The sequence below is a fragment of the Musca vetustissima genome, unplaced genomic scaffold (genome assembly GCF_032173495.1).
Source record: "Musca vetustissima isolate MV318-11 ecotype Yass unplaced genomic scaffold, APGP_CSIRO_Mvet_v1 utg320, whole genome shotgun sequence".
Lineage (NCBI taxonomy): Eukaryota > Metazoa > Arthropoda > Insecta > Diptera > Muscidae > Musca > Musca vetustissima.
In genome coordinates, this window is record NW_026875384.1 from 734013 (window position 1) to 754950 (window position 20938).

The following is a 20938-nucleotide window of genomic DNA, read 5'->3' on the forward strand; positions in this document are numbered from 1 at the left end:
TGTTTTACCCTCAGCCTAATGACTAATGAGGGTACATACACTTTGATACGGTGAAAATGTGTCTCACCGTGTTTCTTTGGACCAAATCCGTTTCAGAAAATTTGGAGTCGATCTGAACATGTCCGTTCGTCCGTCTGGCTGGTGCGCACGATAACATTCGAAGGGAATAACCGATTTCATCTAAACTTTGCAGATCTTAATATTTCTTCCAAAATTAGTTTAAGTTCGAAGATTGGAATTATCGGTCCACTCCTTCTGGTACCTCACCGACAAAATGTTCAAAATTGTGCTACAAATTAATTATATAATAACATGCAAAGGGACTATCCGATTTTATCTTTGTACAACCTATTATCTTTACCAAGCCTATATCAAGTAAGAAAAAGGCTCCCATCGGTCCACTCCTTCTGGTACCTACGCCACGGAGGGTTAAAATTTTCAATATTTATAAATCCAATATCAGGTTAATGGAATGTCCGATTTGAACCAAACTTTGTACAACCTATAATCTTTACCAATTCTAGATTATGTTTGAAGATGGGACCCATTGGTCCACTCCTTCTGGCACCTCCCCCACAAATGATCGAAATTTTTCAATATTTATATATTCAATATTAGGCGAATGGAAACCCCGATTTGAACCAAAATGATTACTATTGATGCCCGTTTTGGTATAGCCCCATAAAACGCTAACCTCCTATTAGGTAATCCTCCTTTTTCGCCCTTTTCGCTATATTCAAGATTCTGATGTTTCTTCTATGAGCCCTCATTAATTTCACATATTTTGAATGCCATCCTCATTGTGGAGGATATAAAACGTTCGGCCGGGCCGAACTTAACATCCTTTTAATGTGTTAAACAAACATATTGTTACGACTTTTAATAATTTTATGTCTCGTCCTTGACGAACAAATTGAAAAAAAATATTCCATATATGTATATTTTTGAAAAGTTGTTTTTGTAGTAGTAGTTGTTATTGTTAGTATAATATTGATTTATTTTGGTAAAAATTGATTTATTTTGGTAAAAATGAGACTATTTGTTAAGCTACAATTCAAGCTAAAAATTATTGAAGATTAGAATTTCGAGTTTCCAGAGGATACCAAACTATTTTATGTAGTTTGAAAATCTAAAAAGGAAAGGATTTTAAAAATTCGGTGCGACCGACCATTGCTTTATATTTAGTAGTATTTTATTCAACAAAACCACAATATAGGTATTATACATTTTAAAATATTTTATAATCAAACAAAATTTTGAAATGTACTCCAAAACACTTACACTTATCTCATGAATATATCTTGAAGTGGGTGAATTCCAGTAAGGTTTGGAATCACATTTTTTTGTTTTGACAAACTATTTCACTTCGATATAGGTTTTATATTTCTCATTCCGTATAAAATATTATATATTATTGTACAAAAAACCAAATTTTATATGTCATGAACAAATCCTTCCTAAAAATTATTGTATTTTTTGGTGTAAGTCCATTTATGGACATTTTAAAGCCGTAGTCGCATTATTTAATAAAATCGATTATAAAGAAAATCTAATTAAAATCCGATATAATTTAGTTTCCTACCGAAATTTAACCTAAACATTTGGATAATATTCGACACTGTTTATTGAAAGTTAAAAAAATTACCTTGAACCACAAATTTAAATTTTTATCAGAAGTCCACAGTAGTGATTTTAATACCGATTTGTCATTATTGCTTTATGAAATTCCTGTGTGCAAAGGAAGCGGAAGCCAATTGGAAGTGGTACGCTGTACCAAGCCAAAAAAGCACTTAATATCCTAAAAACTTAGTCATTTAAATATACAGTAAATTTTTATTTTGGTTGTTTTTGGTAAATTTTTATTAATTTAAAACTTAAAAAAACATTTATTTAATTTAATGTCAATTTAAAAGTAAAACTTTGTTTTTTGTTGTGGTGGTTGCAAATTAATTCAATCGTTACAATAAAATAATACATATTTCTATATAAAGTATGGGCGTTGGCTAAAGGGGAGTGGTTTGGTTGTTGATTCAGGGGACGTTAGTGGTCGGGGGTCCTTTTGGTTTCGGAGTTATTAAACTAACTTGTACAATTGCTAGAAACTAAAAAAATGACACTCACAAAATATGTTTTTCTGGAAGAGATGATCTCTCTCTTCTGTTTCTTTCCTTCAGCCGGTTCTCCAGATGATGATTGATGATAGCTGCAAAAATCATCTTCCTTTGTTGGTTGTTATTTTGTTATAACTAGACTTTACAATAAACAATTCTATATATTTGTTGTTTTGTTTTTTTTTGTTTATAATTCTAATACAAAAACATAAAATGTATGCCCAAAATAATAGAAAATAATTTGGAAAGAGCTCAGGCCTTTTTTTGAGGTCCTTTACCTTTTCCATGTTTTTGTTATTGTGTTTGTTGTGGTATTCGAGTTGTTTTTCTTTTTTTTGGTGAAATGGCAGTTTACTTCAAACAAAAATAAAATCTTAATTAAAGCACAAATAATAGTTGCTGCAGATGTTAGAGAGAAGACATGTTTTGTTCCTGGAAATATTTCAAAAATATATTTCCAGTTTTGATTTTTTTGTTTTCAGAATATTATATAATAAGCAAACGTTAATCGTTGAAAAGTTAATTTTAATTTTCTTTTAACTAAATATTGGCTTAATGTGTGTTTGTGTGTGTGGTAAGGAAGTTTTTTGTTGTTGTTGACGAAAAATACGTTTCTTGTTTTTTGTTTTTAATCTATTAAAAGTTCAAAGTGCACAGAGCCTAATCTCTCCTTGCGATCATGGAAGATGTTTCTGGCCCAGGCTTTGCATTCGATATTGATGATAATACCACCTAAGGAAGAAGACGAATATGAAATTAATATTATTAATAAATTACTGAAAATAAAAATAATCCTTAGATGAGGTTTGTTCATAAATTGAGGGATTTTATACAACTTCGTCAAAACACCAGATTATAATTCAAGCTAATTTTTGAACAAACTTCATTGCGAGAATCTTGAAATTTCCCAAAAAATACTTACGATTTGGTCTTTGGAAATGTACAGCAACCAAAGGACTTAAATAACCCTCAGAATTTTGATAGGGATAGAAATATCCGGGGAAACCACGAATGGGCAAATAATCGACTGGACCAATATTTTCTTGATCGGCAGGATTTTCACCCTCACAGGATACCCAAACAGTGTTCATCTGCGAAAGGGAAAATAATACAACAATAAATCTCAAGATTTTATTGGGAAAATCCCTTCCCACCCACCTTATGGGCCTGTGTCTTTTCAATTTCGGCAATATAAGTTTTTAAACTTTTTGGCATTTTTTCGGGTAAATCAGCTGAGCTGTTATAGAATTCGGGTATCCAACCATAGATTTTATTCAATTTCAAGAATACACATGGTGAGCTCTTGTGATAGCTGTAGTTGTTTTCCTTGGTACAGGGAGACCAGGCCTTGATATCGACATCGCACACTTGACCCTTTGGTGGGGGTTGATTGTAATCACAATTGTAGATATTTTGACCGCGGCCGGGTGTTAAACCAGGTACTTTGTAAACTGAAATAAATAATAAATTAAATTATTAATGTATGTTGGGCTATAAAAATATCAGACTAGTTCGTTTATTAGCTTCAGAAGAGGGGAGAAACTCCCTTCAAATGTCCAGGATAGGCCTGTAGAACATCTCTTGCATTAAGGATTTCATTCCGATATGAGATATCCTTGATGAATTTTTAATGATGATAAATCCTTTTACTGTGAACATTTAATTTTTGAGTTCAAAAACGATCTTATAGAGAGTATAATTATACACACTTAATTACTTAGAAATTCCTCAAGGTGTTACAAACATAAGTTCATGTTCTTGCAAGTCGGGCGTTGCGGTGGCGCCCAATGTCAGAATTTGTAGAGATTTCATAAATTGAATATTTTCTTTTTTTCTGCCATTTTTTAGCTAACATTGATTATAGAATTTCGTTTTCTGTGACCTTTGGCGGATTTTTTGTACTAAAAACTTGGATCTTCATAGAGAATATGAAATTTTTTATTTCTTTAATTTCCTAATAGGTTTCTAATATAGAAATATTTATTTAACTTCTTTTTTATATAACTATACATTTGTTAAAATCATTCGCTTAAGCGTTGATAACTGATTGAATTATTTCTTTAAAAAAAATCAGTTCAAGGAATGCTCACGTTTTGCAATACCTAAAAATTCAAATAAAATACGTAGATCCCCAGTCGACTTATCAGAACTACTTGACCATGTATTTCTAGATAGAAATCTCTGCTTGTTTTTCTAGTTAAAACTAGAAATTGATAAGATTTTAATTACAGAAAATAAAAAAAGAATTTTATAGCTTTCAATTTATGAGACATATCGAGTGTCCATTCTGACACTACGGAGTTATCAACCAAGACATGATAACCAAGTCCACTAGCCCAGCTATGTTTTTTAGGCGTTTTGCAGAACTTACCAGCCAAGAATTCATCTAATGAATCTGTCCATTGTTTGTAGTTTTCATGATGGGTACCCTTGTACCAAATCAAGGTGCTTTCCACATTTTCCGATTCGGGTAGGGGTCGGAAGCCGAGACCTTACAAAAAAACAACATATGTTAATTATATAAATATGTTTATGTTTAATTTCATAAATATACCTGGATTTGTTCCTATCAACGATCCATCGAGTGTCCATTTTGGTATACGTGGATCCAATGTTTGGAAAAATGCCCACATACAAATGGCTACCAGCGCCGCTAAGACTCCATAAAATGCTGTGTAAAATACGCCAATTTTTGCTAAAGAAATAAAAGAAGAAGGAAGAACACATCATTAATATTTAAAATTGAAAAAAACGATTTCAAAGAATATATCTATTTTTAATTTATTTATGCGTTTGAAAAAATATGACGTATTTTCTGCACCCTGAAATAACAAGAACGTCACTAGCACACGATGATGGTCTGATATAGTACGTCATTTTTCTTTTTTAGTTAAACTTGTAGAGATATAAAAAATACCGATATTGTTCACATGAGAATTGATAATATAGTGTCGTATTTTATGAGGTTCTTGTTGACAATCTACGAAATTGTATTATTTTCGTGGGCTATAAGCAAGGAAATGTTGCGACAAGGTTGCAGACCCACTGTGTGATAACGTCAGGTGTGTTAGTTAGTGTTAAATATTTTCCATGCCATAATTCGACAGCAATTAATTCATTAGCTGCAATTTTTATATAACTAAAAAAGCGACAGTAGTCTTCTTTGTAAGAGCATACAAAAGTCCATAGATTACTTTTGGAAACTTCATCATGGTGGATATATACAAAATCTGCATGTCCGAAATTAAGAAGGTTAGGAAGGAGTTTTTTATCTTCTGATAATAAGAAAACTCAAATTAAAGGTTTGAAAATTCGGCTAGAACTAAGACTCTTCCAGGTTTAACTGAGGGCTACGTTTATATTGAACATTTTCTGCAAAGAAGATAATTATCCACTGACAATCGGATTGTCAAATTATTGCCATTTTGGTTGGAAAATGTGCTTAATGTGCCTTTATACGAGAGCAACCATATATATGGGTAGGGGAATAAATCCATTACTTTTATATGAACTATAGGACTTTATTTAACATGCTTCGGAATGTCCGATTTGGAGCAAATATGGACCGTTTTGTTGTATGATTTGTTGCCATTTTAAAGGTAACTTCATAATACTTCTCTCATAGAAGTCCTACTCTATATTTGCAAAAAACTCTAGTAGTCGATTTTCACAATCCTCCCCAGATACCAATTTTTTATACCCTCAGCCTTATGGCTAATGAGGGTATATACACTTTGATATTGGTAAAATGTGCCTCATCGAAATATTGTATTAAATCTGTTTCAGAAACGTTGGAGTCGATTTACACATGTCCGTCCAATGTCCGTCTGTCTGGCTGGCTGGTGCGCACGATAACTCTCGAAGGCAGCAACCTGGATATCTTAATATTTTTCCAAACTTAGTTTAAGTTCGAAGATTTTATAATAACATGAAAACGGACTATCCGATTTTAATAAAACTTTGTACAACCTATTATCTTTACCAAGCCTAGATGAAGTAGGAAGATGGGACCCATTGGCCCACTCCTTCTAGTACCTCCCTCAACAAATGGCCAAAATTGTCAATATTTGTAAAGACAATATCAGGAGATTGGAATGTCTGATTTAAATATTAAATCCGGAACCTCTTTGAAAAAAACATATTTTTTATATAAAGCTAATGGTTTTATTATTAGCTTTATATAAGAAATCACCCGAAGTTTCTGGCGAGACCCTGTAGATGTGTGTGGCCTAGCGTTGTCCTGGTGGAACACGACACCTCTTCTATTAGCCATTTCTGGTCAATTGTAAATGGTTTACAACGATGTTTAGCTCCTGGGCGATGTTACGACTGCTAACATGCCGGTCAAATTCGACAATTTCTCCGATTTAATCAATATTTTTGACGAGCGGCACCTGTGCGAAGTGCATCTTTAACATCAAAAATTCCTGAACGGAATCTACGAAACCAAAAACACTATATTGGAACCATAAACACTATTCACAATTTCAGACGCTTGGCTTGCATCTTCGCCTTTGTCAAAGAAAAATCTAAAATATGCCGAATTTTCTCTTTGTTCACTTTAATTTTTAACACCCTGTAACTCACTCGCAACAGCAATATAAAAAATTGGTCTGTACCGTTATACAATTTTACCCGGATTAGAAGATCTGGCCAACGAATAAGCATGACTGTTTTTATTATGGCAAATAAGAATGTATAATTACCATGGGTATAAAGGACGACTTTTTAAATATTCGTCTTAATACAATATCAAACGAAGCATCGAAGCTATAAATTATAATTTTCATTTGCTCAACAATATTAAAAAAAAAAACCTCATTAATCCCAAATATATCTTTCATAATGCACTTTATTATCCACTAAAAATCATATTCCCATTAGTTAAAAAAAATACAAGATTGTCGACAATTTGATCATTAAATTATCACCACAAATTAAATAAAGTATTTAACAAAAAGCAATAACAGAACATTAACATTGTTTTGAAATTGTCATATTGTTGACTTCCAGAAAATCTTCTTTTTTTGTTGTCGTTGGATGATGACAAATGGGGCGGTTAAAGAGGATGGTCGGTTGGTGGTTGGGTAGTAGAGATGCGTAATTTAATTGACATCATTTAAACGCCGACGATGGTGGTGATGATGATGAATCGAAAAGGCACGCTAAGAAAACTAGACAGAGTGAAGAAAAAACACTGCAAGCAAATCCCCAGTGGACAATGTGTGAGATACTATGAAGTTCTTGTTGTTGCTGTTGTCGTTTTGTCTGACTTCTTGGGCCACATTAATTTATGGAGGTTAAAGATAAATTAATTATCAAGCAGAGAAAGAAAATGTGCTTTGAACAATTGTAGAAGCGCATGCTTTTAAAATGTTCTCAAACTCTCAGAGAATAACAAGCTAGACATTTTGATGGATCAGCACATTAAGAAAAGGCAGTACGTACGCGTGTGTATGTGTGTTTGGTATCTTAAGTGAGTGAGTGAGTTTAAGTCAGGTTTAGAGGTATTAAGCTGAGTGTTGCCAGATTGATAGATGAGTAGATTTGTTGTGAGTCAAGTTTGTCGGTAACTGACAAAATTGTAATAGAGTAAGACTCTCTCATAAGTACTCATCCACTACGTTATTTTCTCATTAAATAATTTTCTTGGAATTGTAAACAAACAAACAAAAAAGAGGGAAATTCTTCATAAACAGGTGAGCTGTTTTTAACCGGGTTAATTATGCATTGCTATTGTAAATTGAATATTACTGTAGTTGTTTACGTATGAACATCAAATCTAATCGAATTTTAAGTGCTTTTTGTAAATTTTGAACTTCATATAACACAAGCTAACGGACAATGTTCTTGGGTGATTTATGACAAATGGGCAAAATATTGAAATAAAAAATCACCTGGAAACATGAATAAATGAGTAGCTATGCAAAAATACACCAGCTCAGCTTTTCTGCTATATAATTGAATTAAACAAGCTTCCTGTGTTTATGGTATAGTAAATTAGGGCCTTTTCAAGCTTGGGTTTTACTAGGAATTTCAATGTCAATTATATTGAATTGCATTATAAACAAATGCATTGTCACTCAAAGAAGCAGGGAGGAATATACTTGCTATCATGTGTATAAACAATATAATCGATTCTTAATTATACTGCCTAAACAAAAAAGTCTGTGATCATTAAGATTTGGAATTTGAAACAAATAAATCACTTCTATTCAAAGTTTACAAAAACAAAAAATTAAATCACACATTTCAGTTTGTAGTGGCATTTTGATTTGATAATATTCATTTGGTTAGGTTTTATTTTTGTTTTGGATCTGCGGATCAGCTCTCTCCTCGTAATGCCCAAGTAAATATCAACAAAGAGGAAAAATAGACGTCATTTCAATTTGGGGATGGATGGATATTTGCTATAATTGCCACAATTAGCATTAGCTGTGTGAGAAAGCAACCATTGCCGCCATTTGACAACATTTTTTCTATTTGAATTTTCAACAAAAACGTCCAATGCATATGGGGTGTTGCTGTGATAGTGCAAAAGAAAAGGGGGAGAGTTGTTGAGGGTTGTGCAAAAAAAAAAAAATGTACCAAAAAAATATGAATGCCACAAGGTTTTGTGTCTGTGTGGCTCTTTGTATTTGTAAATGCAGAAAAAAATGTCCCAATTTATGGCCAATTATTTGACATTTTCATATGTGTAACGAAATGATGTTGATGCTGCTAATGCTGATCGTAGTCACAGAGCAAGGTTAAGTTTTTTTTATTTGTCGGTGTGTGTGTGCACTGTACGGTGATGCATTAACGATTTCCTCCCTCTTAAATGGGATGAGGAACCACAACTAATTATGTGTAATAGGGTGCTACCAGGTGAACATTTTCATTGTGTGGGTGCTTCGTATACAAATCGCCAAACATTCGTGGGAATAAAATGCCAAAGATTTGTCGAATTTTGTTGCAAGATTTATTATTAGCCGACAATGTATACAAGTCTAATTTCTTCTTTGGGGAACATTTTACAAAATCGGATTATTAATGTCCTTAATTTGGGGAGAAATTGAGAACATGTAGGAAATCGTAGACTTAAATATTAAAAAAATGAATTCACAGAATATATAGACAGTACTGGATTTTTTCAGAAAATATCGTGATTTTGGTGTTCTAGAAATTTTATTTTTGTCGACAATGCAAGACCTTTGGCAATAAGAATATTTTTAAAGCCAATCTAAAGCGAGGATTTTTACAGACTATTTTCAAGGTCTATCCATGACGTAAGTTTCTTAAGGCGTGAATTTTTAAAGAATATATTTTCCTTATTTTGGTGTTTGAGAAATTTTATTTTTTGAAATAAAAATTAAAAGGCACGATAAATGAAGATGCGTATTTCGACAATAATATTTTTCAAGGTCCGTCAGCAAGACGTGGATTTCTTAAGAATATTTTTAAGGAGCGAGAATTTTTTACAGGTTATTTTTCAAGGCCTATCCAAAACGTGAATCCAAGGCGTGTATTTTTTAAATAATATTTTTCAATGCCTATCCAAGGCGTGTATTTTTTAAATAATATTTTTTCAAGGCCTATCCAAGGCGTGTATTTTTTAAATAATATTTTTTTAGGATTTTTCGTGGATTTTTCAATTGTTTTATTGTCTTATGTCTGTATTCATATTATGCTGGCAAGTTCGAACATTTCGAAGGTTTATTTATTTTTTGACAGTTGTTTTGCTTGAAGTTATTTTGTTTTAGCCTCGATATTTGGTGTCAAAATTTCGGAATTGAAATTGCTCATGAGATCTTATAAACAGCCACATTCCTTTCTCCACCAGAAGATATTAACTGGTGGCAAATAATAGATTTATGGTTAAATGTCCCAAGACTGAATATTAGTGCACATTGTGAAGGTTTAGATCTTACTTTTTTTAATCCACAACGAATATTATTCCCACGTTATACACACGTTGACGGGAGCTTCTGGTTATCGAAGAACAAAATGTTGTACCACAATAACTCTTGTCGTTTTAGTCCCCTTAAACTTTCCACTGTCCCGAAAATTGAAGAGACTCTTGAAAGAATGGTGCTAGACTACAATCGATGAGATAACAACTGCCTCGAAGGAAGAGCTGAACAAGATTACAAAAAAATATATTTTTTTCAAGTACTTTGAAAAAGTATAATATGTGTCGCTTAAGTTGAATGTGGTTTAAGTCCAATTTTACTTATATTAAAGTTTGAATTTAATTTGTTTCAAAAATATTATTATGTGGCATTAAATTTGTTTGTGGTTTTGTGTCCTTCCAAATGATGAAATATGTAACAAAATATGTTTTGTAAAATTTTCTAAAAACCAAGATTTGTATCAGAACCTACAATAGACTTAAGCCACTTTCAAAATATACGACTCATATTGGCATAAATACATTAAATAAGAGGACGGTTAAACAATTTATTCGTGAACATTTGTCAACAAAACTTTCCCCATCGGAATGTTTTTTTATACCAAAAAGTAAAGATATTTGCCAGCACAATAACAAACCCTCCTCAAACCCTCAAGGAGTCATTAAAATTTTAATATAATATTATATGGAGTTAATTATAAATTCATTTTCTGTAGTCTTAACTATTTCACTATGTCCTACGTGAGTAATTGTCGAAAATCCTAAAAATAACATGGAATTGTAAATTCAAATGAGTGGAATAAAATGTGGTTTTGGTTAACCGTATGTTTGATCAAAATCTGTACTTGGTGTATTATATTTTATTGCTACATGCGAGGCTTTCCAATTTGGTGTGAATATTTTGAATATAATTTTGCAGAATAGTTATTCATCAAACTCTATTGAATCTGAGGTGGAACATATCCAAACTTGCAGAATCAATTCAATACCTTTATTGACATTTTAACTACAAAATACGCATTACACCCCAATATACGCATACATACATTTTTTAATGTACCTATTTGCCCCGCATATGTGTATGAGTGAGCACATAAATTTATTCTAAATATGTTTTCTGTTCATGAAAACTTGAAATATATAACAAAAAACACGAAAAAAAACATTATTTATTTTCACTTGGTTCCCGTCATCTGTGTTATGCAAAAAAAATTGTTTTGTGTAAATGCCGAAAGGTGATGATGCTTTCGTAATCGATGAAAATATTTATATTCAGATTTTGCACATACAAAAAAATAAATATAAAAAAATACTATGTTGTGAAATTCTCCAAAATGTGAAACCTCCTTTGCAAAGTAGCAAAAGATCTTATAAGAAACCTATACTTGCATCTAATATCTTACATCTGTATAGATCTGTAAATATATTCCACCAAAAATCGGACATGTCTTCCAAAGGAGAGTCCGCTAAAACCTATCATTTTCAGGGGTACACAAGCATTTTGGATTCATCACAACTAAGATCTTATATGGGTATATCTACGGAAGTTCCATATATAAATGTATCAGTATATGCTGACGAAGATTTAAAAAATAGTAGAACATATTACAAATGTATGCTTAAAATTTGAAAAATATGATGTTTCTTATTCAAAACATCCACCATTCGCTTCTGGGCAGTAATTGACACATCAGCGCCCTGTAATTTTTTGAGATAATTGTAAATTTTTTTCTATTTCAGAGTGAAGGGGAAAGACATTGTATTTTAAAAGAATAAAGGAAAACGACGTTCAAAATGATTCTTTATTAATTGGTATTTAATACAAAGCCAATTTTAAAGCCTTGGCCTGCATAGTTATTTCTTAATTCATAATTATTTCTGTGTAATTAACTGAATGGTTCCGAAGTCCACGAAGATTTTGAGGTATTGACCATAATTATTTTGAAAGTATTAATTTTATTAAAAGAAAACGTTGGCAGGTTTTATTGCCTTACATCTGATATTTGAGAAATATATATTGATATTTGAGAAATCTGATACATTGAGCCGCCTAGAAATTTTAGGTCTCCTAACTTCTAATGCATTATGAACATTCTAGATATGCCCTGATATCTTTAAATGGAGGATAATTGGTTTTTAATCTTTTTAATGAGTAAATTTTGGAATGATTTCTATGACCCCTCTATGCTTTCTTCTTCCTCTCCACCAGAATTTTTATTAGTCATAGATTTTTCAGATACTGGAAACCGTCGGTTTCCCAAGAATCCGAATTGTAGTTTGGCATTTAGATTTGTTTTCTTGGACTTGGATTAATGAGTAAATTTAGGACTGGTTTCTATGACCCGTTTAGGCTTTCTTCTTTCTTTATTAGTCCTAGTTTATTCAGATACTGGATATCGTTTATTTTGCTTTGAATCTGAATTTTTGTTTGGCACCTAAATTTTTTTCTCTTGGACTAGAATTTCTGAGTAAATTTTGGACTGATTTCTATGACCCCTTTACGCTTTCTTCTACATCTTCATTAGAATTTTTATTAGTCCTAGTTTCTTCAGATTCTGGATATCGTCGGTTTCCTAAGAATTTGAATTTTTGTTTAACACCTAGAAATTTTTCTCTTGGACTAAAATTTTGACTTATTTCTATGACCCTGCCTCTCCTCCAGAACTTCTATTTGTCTTAGATTTTGTAAGATACTGGATATCGTCGATCTCCTATGAATCTGAATTGTTGTTTTGCACGTAGATTTTTTCTCTATGACTAATATAGTATTTCCTTTTTATTATTGAATAATATTTACTTTGAAAGAATGATTGAATGATTTTCCCCACTTTTCGATTTTTTTGTCTTTAAATTTATTTATAAGACTGGCTTTCTTCTTAAAGTTACCAATAAGGCTAGTGTGGGTTCACATTCCTGACGAAGTTTTTCATATCGTGTTCAAATTTCTTCCTGAATTTTCCATAGTTCTGCAAGAATTGTTTCCTTTTTTTATCCAAAAGAGGAAGTCCAAATTTTTATTTTATTATGTTTGTAGAACACTTCTAAATATATACATAATTTGGCATGTACGTTTCTGCTAAGACACTATGGATGTGTTTTGCTAATGTAGAGGTAGACCTCAGTTACAATTTAACATATATGTTTGGGGTATCGTTAAGCCATATGCTTCTCCATACATTGTTCCATTATCTATAAAGTTCCCTTTATATTCGATTATATCGTTATGTGTTCCTAACTAATCCCGTCATTTTTTTTTCATTTGAGCCATGTTTGTATATTATTTTCTAATTTCCACATTACCATGAGCATTAAAAATAAAGGAACCACATTGTTTTAACAAAATATGTATTTTTTGTTACGAAACTTACCCCAGGAGACTTTGTCTCTGCCCATAACTGTGCCCTTTTCGGTATTATAAAGAAATGTGCCCCAGTGAAAGGATTCCTTGCGTCGTATTTGGAATTCTTGTTCAAGGCTTCCATGGTGGGGCTGATGATGCTGCATTGGTCGTGGTTTTGACATTTTGTTGTATGTGTTTTTAAGGTTATATAAAGTTAATTAAATATATATTCCAGGACAATAATAGTCCTTTTTTGTGATAATAATTTACTTTTGTTTTGTTTTTAATATTTGTGCCTTTGGATTCTTCTTTTTGTTTCAAGATTTATCTTTAAAAAATTAAAAAATATATATTTATAAAATATTATGTAATCGAACAAATTTCCTCTTCACCATAAACCACAATTATCTTCTTTGGTTTTTTTTTTCTTTGGTAGACACTGTACTTTTTTTGTGCGAGAGGGAGTTTTTTCTGGTTTTGTTTAAGTTACTCTCTTTGTTTACACACCGACTGTTTAGGCTTAGCTTCATTCAGCGTATAAAGAAATATATATATATTTTTTAATTTAAACCAAATATGCCCAAAATGAAATGAAAAAAGAATATTTTGTATTGCCAAGCGGTGTTCCGATATTACAAAAATTCTACGATCACTCACGATCGCCCGTAAATTTGCAACTACTCTTAGCCATAATTTTCTTTGAAAATTTTTACACGGAAAATTTGTATTGCTGTCATGGCCAAATGTAAAGACGATTGTGATTTCATTTCTTTTTGGGCATTTTGTTTATCGTTTTTATCTCTTCTATGACAATATTTTGGCCATACACAGCATCAAGTCAATGTACTAAACAAATATTTTTTTTCTTTTTGCAAATGTGGATCATCATGAAATGCTAACGATGGTGATCATCATCGTCATCATCATCGAAGTCATGAAGAAAATCCTCATTATCAGCACATTATGTTATTTTGCTGTGGTTGGGGCCTTAAAGCATTTAGAGCACGCATAAAAGCATATAGCAGCGTCATTTGGCAATATCCATTTATCTTTTCGGTTTATTTTCATTGAGTTTTTCGCAAAGGCCACACAAAAGTCACATTATTTATTTTCTTTAGAATGCAAATGATCAAATTTCTTTATTATAGCACATTTAAAAGTAACTTTTTTTGTTAATATAAAAAGAATAACACATTTCGATTTTCATATGACTGAGTCAGCCACACCTTTTTCAAAGAGAGTTTAAATTCCTAACTCTTCTAAGGTGAGATTGAGACAGACTCAAGTGTACTTCAAATGCACAACGTGTGTTGACAAATTTATTTATTTATTTGTTTGTTTGAACTAAATTTGGAAATTTTTCGTCGTTTAGTTTGCTATTAAGTATTTGTTTAATTTATTATTTTGGTATATGAAGAAATCGATGTTTACAATTTTATTTAATACACAAGGCTTTTCGTGTAAAGAAGCCAATTCACAACACAATTATTTCAGTTTTTTTTTTTTGCTGACTCAATCAGGAGACGGCTTTGTCTTCTTCTTCTTGTTTTTATTCTACCGTTTTCGGACTGCTTACTTAGCGCATTTCAAAACAAACACTCGTACCATACTGAAACCAGTATCTAAGTTGCTGAGACATGGCTTGGATGGCGGCCAAAAAAGTCTCAAAAAAACCGCCACCATTAAACCACACAAACAGCAGTAGCAGCTATTCGAACCAACTCAAAATGACTCAAACAAGAAGAGTTAAAGAGGGTTCTCTCTGTTATTTTTGTTTTTAATGTATCTGCTGGTGCTACTGGTTGTTTGGGTGCGCTCGTAAAAACAAAACTAACCATTTCCAACTCAATGATCGACAGTTTGGCATTTTAATAATGATGTGTTTGATTGGATACACAGAGAACGTTCACAGGGAGAGCAAAAAATACTGGATTGTAAACAAAATTCAACTCATTTTTGTTTGGGGGAAATTGTTAAACAGAGCTTGAATCGATTAGTGTGCCTTGTCGCCGCACCCTTTTGTTGTTACTTCTCATTACTACATTTTCTACTCGTTGTTTCTCTTGCCTAACATAGAGATCACATCTATCCCAGTTTTCTTTGTATACATTCATCCACTATCCATAAGATACATAAAGGTAATGTGTTTGTTGTTATTATTGTTATTGTTTTAACCACGTTGTTATAACAGTTTTTTTCTAAAGCACTCTCTCTATCTTAGTAGTATTCCAGTTAATGGCAGAGATGGGAAACTATATTCGAATATGGCTTAGTAATTTTTTATAGGAACACATGGAGATACTGATTTAAAATTTCGTATCGATATTAATATACAAATTTTATATTGTACTAAATAAGAATACGGAATGTTATTATGAATTACTAAAAATTTTTGTACAAAAAATTATATCCCAATATGTAGTTGTGTACTAAACATTTGTTAATAGTACTTTTTGCTTTCAAGCCTTATATAAATTTTATAATTTTTGGTTTCCTAATAGGTACATATGTAACCTTCAAAATGAATATACATATGACACACTATAAGCTTGATAAATATATTTTATTACTGTTTTAATGAACGAACTCAAAGTGTTCAAAACTGCCCCCCCAGGGGGGCAGCTTTGAACAGGGGTTGACATTTGTGAACGACATGGTTTTTTACAGTGTTTATGTTTAAATATGTATGTATTTTATTAATATATATCAGAAATGCATTAATTCATTAAAAAATATATAAAAAATGTTCAAAATTTAAAAAAATTAGATCAAAAGTTATTAAAACATAAAATGACATAAAAACCAAAATTAATATGGTGAAAAATACAGTTAAGTCTTATTACATTTGAAATTTTCGAAGCCAAAAGTTAAAAATGCTTTTTACTCGAATTTAAAGGGCATGTTCAAACACCCATGAAATTTTACGAAATTTAAAATAACTTTTTTTGTAATAAATATATATGAAAGAAATTACATTAGTTATGTTTGAAATGATTGTTGGAATGCAAAAAATTTGTTTGACGAAAGAAAACTATCACAGAATTCTTCCTGCGCCCTTACAACCAAATGAATAAAAGTTTACAATGACACTGGAATTTTTTTATAATTATAAAGAAAACATGGTCACCCATGCACAATTTTTCCACAACTGAAAAAGCAAGCCAAATTGGTTTACGCATATGGAGAACAAGATTGCCATATACAAAAATGTGGTTGCGGGTCGTAAAAATATTAAACCAAGATTTTATGAGCGCTGTTCAAAGGTGCCCCACGTTCAAAGGTGCCCCCCTCTCCCCTACTAAATGACAATATGTAGAAGTACTATCATGAAGTAAGACGTTACGTTTACGCGAAGGTAAAAAGGTCAGAACATTCGCAGATTCTTAATAAAATTTCACTAATAAATATTTGACATTTTCTATAATTATAGTACCTCTGTTTAAATGGGTTGGGTCTACATGAATAATTAATTTTTACAAACTTAGTTTTTTTATATTACTTCATTAATTTCCAATCTAATACTGAAATTAATAAATATGAATATAAATTTAATTATCCTTGATTTAAATTAGAAAAAACGCTAAGTTGATATTACTAATGAAAACAACTCAAACTAGCATCGTTGTCTGCATGACAAATTTTTAGAAAAAATTTACTCACATTGTTTAGCATGATCTGCAAAACAGGGGTTGAATCTAATGAATTCGCCCTTCATTAAGAAAACAGGTAGCTGACGTATTTTCCCTCCAAATGTAAAACACACAAAGAGAGACAACACACAGGTAACAACAAGAAACAAAAAGGCAAATAAGGCGTTAGAAATGTCAGTACACACAGCCTGGATATTTGCGTAGCAAACACTACTAACAGTAGTTATAAAAAGTCTGAGTACATAATAAATAGAAATGTTTTAAGGGGTGATTAAGGGATTGTGTGAATCATGAATTCATGGAAGTGTGCGATGGAAAATAGAGTTGTTGTGGGAGACAGGTGAGGAATGGTTAAATTGTCATCTTCGGACAGTGATTACATTTTCTTCATAAGCACAAGGAATCAGACCATGGGACACCTTACTAAATTTTAATTTCATGTAGATATATACTGAAATTTCAAGCTGAATAAATGTCCTGCAACTTTGTTTTAAAAATATTTTTTGCTTGGTCAAAACTAAAGAAACTTTTTAATTTTTTTATAAATGAGCAAATTTTGCTAGTAATCGACAGCAGTGCCATTGTTTTTGATTACGGCAGTACACTTACGAGGCATTGAGTCAATAAAATGCTTAATTTGAGCCTTGGGTATACTATTTCTCGCATCCCGATCTTTTGGGAAGAGTTTAGGGTTTTTGTGAAACTCTTTTTTATTTTTCTATCTAGTACAAATATTTTTCTATAGGCTGAAGGTCTGATTATTGTGTTGGCCATTATAAAACCTAGAATTTTGACTGCAGCAACCAACCTTTGACATGTTACGAATTATGTTTTTGGTTATTGTTATGTTGAAACACCCAGGCACGCGGTATATTTTCCATTTCATTTTCCAACATATGTGTATAAACAATTCGATCAATTACTTATTACACTCCAATTATTACAATGTTCCGCATCCATGCTGCCCAATACCCTTGCATTACTGAGGCCTGAGTCTTTCATTTTTAGACCGCAAATTTGTTCGCATGTGAGCCTTTGTGAAATTCCGATGATAATTATAATGAGTAGCAGAAAACCCCGACACAAATACGGGATTATATCATTTGACCTCCTATATATTAAGCGATCCTCACCAACAACTTTAGGCCACACACGCCTAAAGCATTATTACAAGTTATAAGACAAAAGGACGAGTATTTAGATGGTTTATCGTATGAAATGTTTTGTAGAATCTTGGGTCATAGGACACTTATTAAAAAATAAATATTAGTGAGGATTAATTCAGTTATCTCTGTTTGATACCCCTTCATCACATACACAAATACAAACTACTTAATAATACTTAAAATGTTTGTACCCTCAACCTCATGCCTAATGAGGGTATATACACTTTGCTGAGGGCAAAAATGCGCTTCATCGAAATGTTAGTTTTAGACCCCATGTTTCTTTAGACCAACTCCGTTTCAGACAATTTGGAGTCGATTTACAAATATCCGTCTGCCTGGCCGTCTGGTGAACACTATAACATTCGTAGCGAGTATCCGATTTCATTCAAACTTTGCACATCATAATATTTCTTCCAAACTTAGTTCAAGTTCAAAGATGGGGAATATCGGTCCACTCCTTCTGGTACCTCTACCACAATATGGTCAAAAATTTGTGGTAGAGGTACCAGATTATAAAATATCATGCGAACAGACTATCAGATTTGAACCAAAACCTATTAATTTTACCAAGCCTAAATGAAGTCAAACGATGGGGGCCATTGGTCTTCTTCTGGTACTTCCCCACAAATCGTAAAAATTTCAATATTTACAAATCCAATATCAAGTGAATGGGATGTCCGATCTGATCCAAACATTGAGTTATCTATTATTTTTAACAAGCATAGATCAAGTACGAGCGTGGGACCTAGAAGTCCACTCCTTTTGGTACCTCACCGACAAAGGTTCAATATTTAATTTTTGTAAATTAAATTGCAATCGAATACAATAACCAATTTGGTCAACATTAAATCCGAAACTTCTTTGTTAAAAACATATACCTTACATAAAGCGAATAATAAAAACTATGTTATATTCGGAAGACCTCCACATGCCATAGGCTATATATCTATCGGCGACACCTACTCTCATTTTTTTGCTTGATATTACATAATTCATAAATTTCCTCCGTTTCTCGTACTAAATCGAAAAGTCTAAAGTTTGCCTACCTGTATGTATTTACAATTCATAGGTCACAAACAATTAATCTTCTCTAGGTGACGAAGTATACATTATGTCCACACCTACAGTTTGTGGCGATTATCTCAATACTCAGCATCTCAAAATCAACCTGTATCCGGTTAAATCTAAAAGTCTGTGATCCATATTATATAATCTATCATAGAAACCAGACTTTGCTACATTTCTTTAGACCTCCAAATAACTCACAAATACATCTAAAATATCCAATACATACAAAAATTTACACATACACCTCCCCCCAAAGAAAACACACAAAATTTCGAATACAGAGGTCACAGTGTCACAGACATAATGGAAAATCACACTTAAATCTCAGCATAGAGGCAATTATCTAATTGATATCGTTCTACAAATCTAAATGTGCACACAGCCACACAAACACACATGCAAATAGCCAGTCAGGCTGGCAGCTGTCAGGCTTTAGGAATCATCAGCATGAACAGCATCCAAAGGCAGAACGAGTAGCAAATAAAAAAATTGTATATCTTTGTTGTCTTCGTTGATCGTAATATGTATTGTTGTTGTTGTCTTTTGTTGCAAATAAAGATGTCAGTGAAAATTTAAATTTGAATAGACGATCGGCGGAAATTAAAATTTTCTTCGAAATGTTCATGTATTCAATATAGAGTCTATAAAAATTTATGATGAAAATCCATATATGAAATTGTATTTCCCTATTAGCATTATACGGAATATACCCCATTCCCCACAATATTCCAAAATTTTCACATCCTTTGTTGTGTTTTTTTTTTGTTCCCAAACTTACCCCAACTTTCAACAGTTCTACCAAAATATTGCTGAGTCTCATCATCGTAGATCATTTGTTTAAGGGACTTCTTCTTTGGCCTCTCTGGTGGACGGGCATAGTAATTCTGGAAGGCGTCAATGGACTCTTCGGCAACGGTCGGCATGACGAAATTAAGGAATAGATCCCTAACGCGTGAACGATTGTGATGACTAACCCGTTGAGGACGAAAATCCGTCAAACGTAATAAGTTTCGAGGATTTATGACGCGTGATTACGATCAAAATAACACAATGAATTCGATGCTGTGCAAAACGGTTATGTAATATTTAAACTGATTTAAAATGTATATATTTATAAAATTCGGTTCGTTCTTTTGGTGGTTTTCTTGCCCAAGCGCCTTTAAGTAAATAATTTAAAGAATATTTCTTTATTTAATCCGAGATATCCGTCTTTTTGTATCCAGAGAAGAAACCGAGACCCGCGTGCTACTCAGGACTCCACACACAAACGAATGACCAACACTTCCCGATTTCGAATCTATGAATGCTGTTCGTTGTCGTTGCGCTTCTAATTCAAGATTTGCTGCTGCTGGATTTCAGCATTTGACGCTGATCGTCTGTCGCTTAGCATAGAGTTAGGCGGTCGCTGTAACATGAAAGCATTTGCATCTGTCGGCGACGCAGCAAAAACCCCGTAAGCCGAGTTTAGGCAATTTGCGCACACAAACTTGATATTCGTATTTTGTTCTTTATCTCTCTAAAGTTTAATAAATAAATTTTGAATAACAAAGCAGAAAAAAATGTTTGGTTCGCTGCCGCAAGTACAAATCTGAATGACTAAAGCAAAAAGCTTCGAAACGCTGCCACCGAATTTAGCCACTGATCTGCAACCATGCGTCGTTCTTAATCAAAGATAATTCCTCCCGTTTAAGCTACGGTGTGTGGTGATTGTT

General features: G+C 32.4%; 1 protein-coding gene across 2 annotated transcripts; it reads right to left on the bottom strand.

Annotated features, from left to right (window-relative positions):
- Positions 1-2705: 2705 nt before the first annotated feature.
- LOC133337846 (sodium/potassium-transporting ATPase subunit beta-2) lies at positions 2706-20319 on the bottom strand. 2 transcript variants are annotated; one of them, XM_061546055.1, is made up of 6 exons: positions 20005-20319; positions 4666-4806; positions 4483-4602; positions 3270-3562; positions 3034-3202; positions 2706-2843 (listed from the first exon to the last, which is right to left on the bottom strand). In XM_061546055.1, exons 1-6 carry the CDS (start codon positions 20147-20149, stop codon positions 2740-2742), a joined length of 972 nt encoding a protein of 323 aa, XP_061402039.1. In that variant the 5' UTR covers positions 20150-20319; the 3' UTR covers positions 2706-2739. The 2 variants fall into 2 exon arrangements, with proteins under 2 accessions (XP_061402039.1, XP_061402038.1); XM_061546054.1 differs by lacking the exon at positions 20005-20319 and adding an exon at positions 13371-13532.
- Between the last annotated feature and the right edge of the window lie 619 nt (positions 20320-20938).